The following is an 11,336-nucleotide window of genomic DNA, read 5'->3' on the forward strand; positions in this document are numbered from 1 at the left end:
AGTTTACAGGTTCATATTCGTTCTATTCCTGTTTAATTTAATTTCTGTAGTTTCTAATTGAACACAAAGATTGCATTTGGATGGATTTTGGATTGTTATCGTCGTTTTCGTTGTTATATATGGAAGTTTAGGGTTTGACAGTATATATAAAAATATGTATATGATGGTATATACATCTACAGAGCTTAAAGTAATACTGCACAGGTGTAATCAAACAGATGCCCACGCCTGCAATTTAGAAACTAAATGAGTTAATTCACCAAGCAGTAATATTTCAGATATTTCACTAAGTAATAGCAGAATCATGTCCTAAAGTGGTGTTATTTTGAGTTGCTAGATGTTTGATGATACCTGAAGGGCAACAACATTAGTAGGGAAACAATATATGCAGAATACCATTTCCCAAGGGCGTTTTTTCTTGGTCCTCGATGCACCACTGCACAATTCCCTATTATGTTGCCTAATTCTCCGCCGTGGATTCATCGTGAACCTAGAAAATGAGCACCAACTAATACATTTCAGGCAACCAGTCTAAACTAATCTATACTATATTATAAAGCATTTGACAAAAACTCTTAAAAACCACTTTTTATGCGTAAAATACTGTTTATTATTGCATATTACTTAAAACACAAGATTACAAGTATATTGTGCGTAAGTACAACTTATTAAAGCTCCATATCTGAATTCATGTAACTAACTGCAGATAAACATAATTAAATACAGAATAAACATCTCATTTTAAATATAAAAAATTTAAAATATAATTAGAATAATCATTGAGTTCCTAACAGAAAACTTAATTATTATCTTTTAAAATTTATATTATTAAACCAAAAATAAATTATTTCATTATTAAACTTAAATTAAATTATAATAAAAAAATCAAAGAAATTACATAAAAAAATAAAAACTTTTAGATAGTTGATTTGATATTAACATTGATATGTTTTTTTTTTCAAAATTTAATGATATATTCAAATTTATATTTTATTTAAAAATAAAATCATTATTGTTTTTTTTTAAAACACATAATCTATACTATATTATAAAGCATTTGACAAAAACTTTTAAAACCATTTTTTATGAATGAAGTACTGTATATTGATGCATATTACTTAAAACACAAGATTACAAGTATATTGTGCGTAAGTACAACTTATTAAAGCTCCATATCTGAATTCGTGTAACTAACTGCARATAAACATAATMAAATACARRATAAAYATYTYRTTTTAAATATAAAAAATCTAAAATATAATTAGGATAATCATTGAGTTCTAACAGAATACTTAATTATTATCTTTATAAAATATTATATTATTAAATCAAAAATTAATTATTTCGTTATTAGACTTAAATTAAATTATAATAAAAAAATAAAATTATCTGTACTATATTATAAAGTATTTGACAAAAACTTTTAAAACCATTTTTTATGAATGAAGTACTGTATATTGATGCATATTACTTAAAATTCAAGATTACAAGTAAGTTATGCATAATTCAACTTATTAAAGATCTATGTTTGAATTCATTTAACTAATTGTGGATAAATATAATCAAATAGAAGATAAACATCTTATTTTAAAATAAAAAAATTTAAAATATAATTAGGATAATTATCGAGTTCTAACAAAATAATTAATTATCGTCTTTATAAGAAAATTATATTATTAAACCAAATATAAATACTTCTTTATTTAACCTAAATTAAATTATAATAAAAAATAAAATTAAAAAATTACACAAAAAATAGAAATTTTAAATAGTTAATTTGATACTAATATCGATATAATTTTCTCAATTTTTTATGATACTCAAGTTTATATTTTATTCAAAAGAAAACATAATCGTTATTTCAAAATCACATAAGACTATACTATAACATCGGCTGAAATAAAAAATAAAATAAAATAAAATATTAAATCAAAATGTAACTTATTGCATTGTACGAGTACCCTTGTAATATAACGATAAGAAGTCTTTTGTTAATAATTTTTTTAAGAGACTTTACTCGTTAATTTATGTAAAGCAAGTGGATCAAATTAGTATTTAACTCAAACTGTATATTACCAGCAAAATTTCGAAATATATAGGATAGACGAAAACCTAAGAGGAGGAGAAATGGCGCATGGTGGCTACGACAAGCGCCGAGTCGCCGGACGGAAACCGGTGAATAAAGCTACCAATCACCGCCCAAAAGCCTTGGGCGTCGAGAAGAAACCAAAAGCCAAGCTCGGCTCTCTCAAGCGTCAGATTCGCTCCACGGAGCGTTTGCTCCGCAAGGTACAGTGTTTAATTAAAGGTTGTTTTAGAAAACGGAATAAGTTTTTGTGAGATTGTTGTACGAATACTATGGAAGACACAGTGCATATACATGAATTTGTCTTCTGTCCCAAAAAGGAGGAGCTGCACTTTGAATGTGTTAATGAGGCGGCATTTTTCGGCATTAAGATTGATGTGGATTGTATACTCTTTGAAGAAAATTCAATAATTGTGTAAAACTTTTTCGATAATAATATACATATAATGATATTATTATTGGTAGCGAAATCCATATAAGCTTGCATCAAAGAGCTAGATTCTGTTAAAGAGGAAGCCTTTTTAGATTTGAGTGAGTGTACATTAGCACTCAAGCATCCAATGCATTAGTTTCCAGAGCTTTCGCTTGGTAAGCCGATAGATATTGCAGAGTTTGATGTTTATATAGTGAAGGGAAAATCTTACAATTGATAGCAACATGAGTTTCATCTATAGCTTTTTTACTGATTGATTTTTGATGACAAATGCATATAGAGTGAGATGGAAGTTAAGAGTGATGCTTGTGGGATTGTTTGTAATCAATTGGGTTCAAATTTGTAGGTTATCCAGGACGCTTTTTATTATTGTAGATTAGAAAATTATCAATCTGCCACCTTATTCTAATAGGAGTAGTTGCTTAATTTGGTTTCAAATAAATTTTCTACCTTAGAGGAAACAATCTTTACTTCCTGAATTTAGTTATTTGGAAGAAACACAAGTTCGTTCTCATGTAGGTGTTCACATAGCTCTAGTATCCTCAATTCCTCACGAGTATTTTAGTTGCAGTTTAGATACCTTTGGTATATGTGTGGTACTAACACTCAAAACATCCATACAGCTGCTCACAGCCGCTACGATTTGGTAAGGTACAACCAAGTTAATTTCCTATTTCTAACCTACAGGCAGTAAATATGGGGTCACACCTTTTATCCCAGATAAGGTAGGGTAGGCTGAAGATGAACACCTAATAAAAATTACAGAGTTATAGTCCAACAAAATTGGGAAAAGGGTGAAAGCTGATGATTAACTTATATGCCAACTGGCTACTTTTAAAAGCAGAATAGCCTAAGTTCTGACTATAATTGGGCTATTTGTTAACTCTGTTTATGAAGAGTTGGTATTTTGATGCTAGAGAAGTTGGAATGGGTGCTTGTGATTTCCCTTGAATTGAGTTTATGGATTAAAATCTGTATCGAAGTTTGTAATATTAGGACTATTGATACATTGCAATTGATGAGGAAATGATCTATTTATTTGTTCTAGTGATCTTGGTGCTTCATTGGTTTTAGAAAATTATTTACTTAGAGAGAAATGATCTTAAGTCATGGATTGGATCAGGGCTGATATGTCTAAAGGTCACCCAAAGCTAGGAAATTTTGTTTAGGCCACCGAACTAAAGTTTCCCAAAGATGGGCCTCTAACCAAGCTGGTATTCTTCCAAGTAACCATAGATTGGCAGTCTAGCATTGCCAAGGCTAACTTCTGGAGCTGATTGCAAACAAAGGATATGAAAACATATGCTTGATCTTATTGATTTTCGTAGTTCAGGTGCCTGCAAGTTTATCACGGGTCACACAATATTTCTATAGGCTAATTAGTCCTAAGTGATCCTGTAATTGGCTATAAGGGATGGACTTAAGGTTGTTACTGTATCACCTTTCACATTTTTTTGCCACTCTTTTCGAAGGAGGTCTTGGGAGGTTAAAAATATGTTACTCCACGCTTACTGTTGAAATTCTTCTCTACAATAACTACAACAACCTGTTCTTGTGGAATATATTTGTGAAGTATATATCTGATACTTGATTAATGTCTTCAAATATATTTTTGTCTACATGATCAATGTACATTTGATCTTTTTGTATTTGATGGAATAAGCATACATTCTGCTTTTCTTGATATAATGAAGGACACAAGGCCTGAAGTCAAGGAAGCCCTGACAAAAAAATTAGAAGGGCTGAAGAATCAACAACAGGTTCAGGACAATCTGGCTTTGGAACGTAAAATATTCTTGCGTGACAGAAAGATCAAATTTTTTGGTAATAAATTTTCTCATCCATAAAGTTCACACATTGTATGTTTTACATTTGTGAGAGGCATGTTACATGTTCTTTATTATTAATGCTTGTTTCAGAAAGAAGGAAGGTTGAGCGAAGAATAAGACGCTTAGAGAAACAACAACGAGCATCATCTGGTCAGGCTCAAGAACCTGAGATTGTTGAGCAGCTCTCAAGATTGAAAGAAGATCTCGAGTACATTAGGGTAAGCTGTATAATTGTATCCCGTCCACACTCTTCCTCTTTTAAGCAAGCATCGATATGAGGTAGATTGGGTTCAATCTTGCTACTATAGGATTTCTTGCTTATACTTACTGTAATACAAATGCACACCCATATCATATGGATGCAACACACACATATAATGGATGTATTCTCTTTTAACAATACACAGAGACTAAAGATACCATTTTCAAAACTGCAGTTTTTCCCTAAGACAGAAAAATATGTATCATTATTTAAGAAAGGTGACAATATGGACACTGTTGATAAGAGAAACAGCTTACGCACACAGATCAAGGCAAATATAGCTGCTGCTGTAGCTAGTGGGAAGGATTTGGAAGGTAGTTTCTCCTTTTTCTCTTTCTGTTCTTTAAAAGTTATGTAATACTCTTGTTCTGTATTTGGGGTCACTAATTTGTTTCTACGTAGCTTAATTCGTCGACAGATATATCAGTATACAGCCAGCAGGCAATTTTAATATCTACATTGTTAGTATTGTCTATCTGTCTTGAGCTATGGTGAATGTGGGATATTATGGCTTTTATCTTCAGATATTGGTAACAAACAATTTTGATAAATTCTTTGTTATATAATGCAAAAATTATTTTAAGTCACCTATAACCCACCGTCTCATAGATAATCAGGCAACATCAATCACACATATTTAGAGGTTTCTATTCTAATGCATCTTTAAATTGTTGGTATATATCTGTAAATTGGCATAACGTATAGATGCATTCTTGAGTTTTGTATTATGTTTGGTTGATTTAAAATGGGATTGTAATATATGAAAATTTCCTTATAATTACCATAGTGAAACTCATTGCTGGATTAGAGTATTGGTAGAAGACTCCTAATAGATAGTGATAAGGTTACCTTGTTCTATTCTAACTAATGAGTTGATCCCTAGGAGAGGGGCTTTAGTCACAAACTCCCCTCCCCCCAAACAAAAAACTATATACATAAATATATTAATCAATCATCATTGAGAGATGATTGACTAGAAGATCAAGCCCCTTGAGTTTAAGTCAAGGCATAATGGCATTGTCTTCTCTTAAAGTTCATGTAAGCAATTACTTGCTATTGAATTGAATTGAATTTCCTATGTTGTATTACACGAAGTGTTGGACAATGAAGAAGCACGTGAGAGGAAGATGGATGTGGCTGAAATGAGGATGGTAAGTATTTTTGGCCAGACCATGCTAGAGAAGATATTGAAAGAGATTTTTCAAGTAGATTTGGGATTAGCACCCATCACTATAACACCCTAGTTTCTATATTTCTTAGATTTCAGCGTTTTAAGCCTTAAATACAAGTATTATGATCAAATTAAGTGCATTAAAAAGGCCCCAACAACATTAGCATCTTTAAATCATCATATTTTAAATGACAAATAGCTAACAATTAGCTTACAAGGCAAACTTTGAGAATCAAACCTATATACTTGACAAAGCAAGTTTAGTAAGCATGACAAATCAAGCTAGTTATGAGTTGTTGAGGTTAGAAGTATGTCTTAGGTAAAATAATTGATGACAAAGCAAGTCTAGCAAGCATGACAAAGCAAGCAAGTTATGAGTTGTTAAGGCTAGAAGTATGTGTTGGCAAAATAATTGATGACAAAGCAAGTCTAGTTATGAAGTATGTGTACTGTTGACAAAGTCATTGATGACAAAGCAAGTCTAGTAAGCATGATAAATAAGAGCTAGAAGCATGATGTGTCAAGATTCTTCTATCTTAAGCATGAGGTGTTAAACTCTCATGAAAGTACAACCATGAGAGCAAGAAGAACAAGTAGTTAATATATTGTAATCACCTATAAATAGTGGTTGAAATGAAACCATTATTTCCATACGAAAGTACGAAAACACTCTCAATATAGTGCCAAGTTCGAAGTGAGAAATCAAAAGAAAAGCTAAATGCAAAACAAGGTGAGTACGTTATGAGATTTACTAAGATACATATATGCTATATAAATGTATTTTTGGCATTATGAAGAATTTGATAAGATGTTTTGTCTTGTTTGCTTTACATGAAATGAGGATACATTAATATAGCCAAGATATATGCATTTTATATGTGTTTTACACATAACGCATGAAATTTTATTGTATATCATGTATGATCATAAATATCCAACGTACGGGATATAAAATGAAGGGACGTCTTGCAAATGGGTCTTATGGGGGCAGCCTTTATGGACTCCGGGGTTAGCAAACCTCAAGGCAAGTATGGCATACTTACATGTTGCATGTGAGATCTTAAAAGGGTATTTTATGATGATAAAGAGATTTATTGAATTATTATTCACAAATTGGTAAGTATTATGAAAATTGTTTATTCATGAAACCATAACTATTCACTAAAGCTTAAGCTTACATTTTCCATGTATGTCATCTTATTTCAAAGGAGTAAAGGGGGATGGCATGAAGTAGTACTATTCTAATCAATAGCAAATTTTGTTGTATTATAAGTTATCAAGTTACGTTTCCGTTGATGTTTCATCTTTGATGTAATAGTAAGATATGAAAGAAATAAAGTTAAATTTAGATCGTGTACTAGACTTGGTAGTATCAGAAGAAGGTAACGACACCCGATGTTGCTACTCTTTGTATCATCCTATAAATTTTTGACACAAATTTTTAATGGAAATATACAGAAACTGGGAGTGATGATGATGGGCTGGATTTAAGTGAGGACGATTTCTTTGTAAGCGGAAGCTCAAGTGATGAGGCTGATGCAGACGATGAATGGACTGATAAAAGTGCAAGGTTTGAACTAGTTATTACATAATATTTGTGGTTCTTGTTCTACCAGTAGAACAGTTACCATTGATTCCAAAACATCAAAGAGTACGCTGTCAAGAGTCAAGAGTGTGGCTGATGGTTCTTTATCCTTACTAATCATGGGGATGATAAATTTTCCTAATCTAGCTATATACAAATATTTATAAATTTGCTTACTTTCTGTAATAATCCTGAAATTAATAGCATCACAAAATCTGTTTTCAAAAAGAGGGTTTAAAGCCAACTTTTGACCTACCTGGATCTGGTCCAATGCCCTGATTGTCAGTAGCTATGTGATATTTTGTGTTTAAGAGCTAAAAAGAAATGTATACAAGTCGATTCTTTTGCTCATGGCGTGCAGGGAACAAGCATCTAGTGCTTCTGGAAAAGCAGCTTCTGGTATGTCAAGCGATGAACGAAATCAGGTTAGCTTGCTGAAATCCCACATTTTTCAAAGGTTTATTTTTTATTTTCCTATTTTGATTTGCTCATCTTATTAACATGGATGCCAAGCTTATTGTCCCCTTTGTCCATAAACATTTCAACTACCTTTTGTAAACTGGTATTAGACTTCTACCTTTTGTAAACTGGTATTAGACTTTGTCTTCGCCACTGACACAAGGTCCATTTGACTTGACATGCCATGCGCAATCGTCTACGTTATCAAATGTTACAATATCAACAACTTACATGTCAAAATATTGGAAATTTTGAAACTTTATTACATCGATTGAGAAAATATTATTCGCAAAACCAAACTTTGTTTTAGAAAGCGCATGAATACACTAAATCCTTGGTTTTTTAATTTGAATATGTTATAGAGACACATTTCGGCTCGTGCTCTTATGCCTCCTCCGCGGGCATCAAATGGTTCTAGTGCAGTTCATGTTAAATCCCGATACAGTAACTCGTTCAACAAGAACTCATCCTTTCGTAGGCGTGATATGTCGTCATCCAGCAATACATCAACTAGTGTCGACCGGCCTTCTTTCGAAAACCGAAGACCATACATACACACGGGTAATAGTAGTAGTAACTTGAGTTCCAACTCAGATGCACGAAAACCGAAAAGGAAGAGGCGGCCTAAGAAGAAGAAACAACAAGGGTGATGGTTGGTGTTTAATTGCAAATGTTGTTTTGTTACTATAATCGACACGAGGATTTTGTGATTTTGATTCTCTACAGGGTAAACAAATCATATATGGACTCATTCTAGTGTTATCTTTTGATCTCAGTCGGACAATATGCTCTTCCAGTTTTCTCAATGTGACTTTGATGCAATGTCAGCTTTATTTCAAGTTAATTACCCCAGTTTGGTGAGATTTGGTTTGCAATGAAACCAAATCCTGTTGGGCTGGGGATTCCCGGTAAAATTGGGTAATGGGTACGAGCCACTGATTCCTGACATGTTGAAAACTGATGTCGGGTAATGTATTCCTCAACCCTCTACTCCCGTATGTATATATATTAATTGAAACTAGTGGTGTACCCATGCGATGCAGCGCGTGTAAATCACAATTCGGAAACATTAGTTTGGCCTTGAATCATGAGTTTGTTTGGTTATTTTACAAGTCAACTAATATATAAAATTGAAAGTTAATACGGTGTATTAGCAAAATCGAATGAAAAAAATAATTGCACACATTTGGTTTCTGAACCTATCTGTTCAGAGCTCATTACAAAACTTGAAATTCTTGATTGTACAAAGAATTACAATCGTTTGTAAATAATGTTCATTCGTATATCCAAATTGTTGTTTGTTTTTCGTGATGCACTTATCGGTAAATATTTTCTGCGAAAAAAAGGGCACAATGGTTTTAATAGAAACATAAGGTACCAAATGTGTAATAATATATGAGACACCCCAAATCCACACATTGCATATAACACATATTTCACACATAGAATATATGTTTGACCCACATAGGTCCTTGATACAAGAGTCTGTAATATAAAATACACAACCCAAAAATTCCAAAAGTACAAGTTCTTGCATCCTAGCATATATGCTTCCAAAACAGCTAAACATATAGAGATGTAATTCACATAACACCATTTCCTTTATAATCATTACCTACACACATAATTTGAAAACACGAAAATGAGGGTTAGACATGAATGTCTAGTGAGGTTCCCTTCTATGTAATGCAGGGTGAGGATCACCAAAATATTTATTTCAAATCAAAACATTTTATGAAGCAAAACTGAAAACATACTGCTTTGGTTCATCGGGCCTCTGGTCTCAAACAACACTTAGAAAATATTTTGACAACAAGGACCAGAGCCCCTCTGGTCTCTCTACCAGAGCTTCTGTTCTTCATGACCAGAGCCCCTCTGGTTTCACTAAATCACACTTAGATTATATTCCAACACAGGACCAGAGCCGCTGGTCTCTCTTCCAGAGCTTCTGGTCTTCATGACCAGAGCCTCTGGTTGCACTAACCAAAACTTTACTCATAAAAATGATCTTTAATTAAACCTTCAATCCATAAACAATGCCTTTTTCATAAAACAAGTACTTATAAATAACTCATGTTCGACCAGAGCCTCTGGTTGTACTAACCAGAGCTTCTGGTTCAAAAGACAAGACCAACCAGAACCCCTCTGGTTCAATACTCAACCAGAGCCCCTCTGGTCTGTTTTTCATAAAAAGACTAAGTATAAAGAATCTTTTGAAATAATATTTAAAAACAAAGATTTAAAGCACTAAGCTTGCTTCTCAAAGATATAAAGCTTATTTTCCAAACTCATAAGTTCATAAAMGACTTTGCAAAATGAATTAGAATCCAGTATCCTTTGATTCTATTATGAGGGTMAATCAGAGCCCCTCTGGTCCTTGCAAGGTAYAACCAGAGCTCCTCTRTTTCCTCATAAKCAATGCTTTTACCCAAAGCATCAACAGTCACGAATTATATGATCTCCAATACCATCACATCATTACCATCATTTCTACTAAAGACAACATCTCTAAATCCTCAAATCACTAAGAAGTGAGAACTMCAATHTGTTGTAACTCTAATAGTTATCATGGTAAGAGTTAGAACATGCCGAGAACGTYCCACCTTATATCCTCCAGATTGTCTCCTTTACATGATATTCCACCCTTATATCCTCCTGCTAATTAATATGAAGTAGTTCATCCAAAGACAGTCCTCTGTTACCTGTCAGAGTGAACCTATTCATAATCCTCAAACCATATCATGGTTCCAACATAGGTTTATACCCAAAACCTATTATTCTCAAGAACAATCTGTTCTTCCAAAACAGTTTAAAACTCTTGTTTTTCCACAAACTCTTTCAAACTGTTTTAAAAACCCGGATACTGTTTAATTCTTTCCAATACAGTTCCAAAATAGATTCAAACAGCAACTTCTCAAGGCTGTTGAAGAACACAAATATGTTTCATATTTATCAAAACCAGATTCTAAAATAACATCATCATAAAACTGTTAAAAACAGTTTATCATCTTAACCTCAAAACCAATAAAACTTCACAATTTATATCAAAGGTAGTTTTAAAAGAAAACTCACAGTTTATACTCAACAGTAGTTTAAAACTCACCTTATCAAACAGATTCTTTGAAGATAATCACACAGCAAAAGCTTTAATCTTAGCACAGAGTCTTCAAGAATACTTTAACTCACACACATGTTCTTTTCTAAGAGAGTGACAGTGATAAGGATAACCTTATCAAACTCTTCTTTAAATACTCTCACCAAAGCGGTGGAGGATTTTAATAATAAAGCCTTAATGGCGATGAAAGCTTTTGGTCCAATAGAAATAATCTTTGGGCGGTGGTTTTGTATTATAAAATTCATGATTTCTTAACCATGAAGTCATAATAATTTCACCCAAATAAATAAACTCAATAAACACCACCTCATGCATGCTTCATACTACATGCATCCACGTATAATTCATATATGTCATGTGATCTTTGCATATATACACATACACAATATCATGCAC

General features: G+C 32.7%; 1 protein-coding gene across 1 annotated transcript; it reads left to right on the forward strand.

Annotated features, from left to right (window-relative positions):
* The first annotated feature begins 2,094 nt into the window (after positions 1-2,094).
* On the forward strand, positions 2,095-8,645 carry LOC112504739 (rRNA-processing protein efg1-like). The gene is made up of 7 exons (XM_025108684.1): positions 2,095-2,289; positions 4,214-4,343; positions 4,439-4,566; positions 4,786-4,924; positions 7,240-7,351; positions 7,728-7,791; positions 8,188-8,645. Exons 1-7 carry the CDS (start codon positions 2,128-2,130, stop codon positions 8,473-8,475), a joined length of 1,023 nt encoding a protein of 340 aa, XP_024964452.1. The 5' UTR covers positions 2,095-2,127; the 3' UTR covers positions 8,476-8,645.
* Positions 8,646-11,336: the final 2,691 nt, after the last annotated feature.

This window comes from Cynara cardunculus, unplaced genomic scaffold (assembly GCF_001531365.2).
Source record: "Cynara cardunculus var. scolymus isolate 2C unplaced genomic scaffold, CcrdV1 Un_Scaffold_6712, whole genome shotgun sequence".
Lineage (NCBI taxonomy): Eukaryota > Viridiplantae > Streptophyta > Magnoliopsida > Asterales > Asteraceae > Cynara > Cynara cardunculus.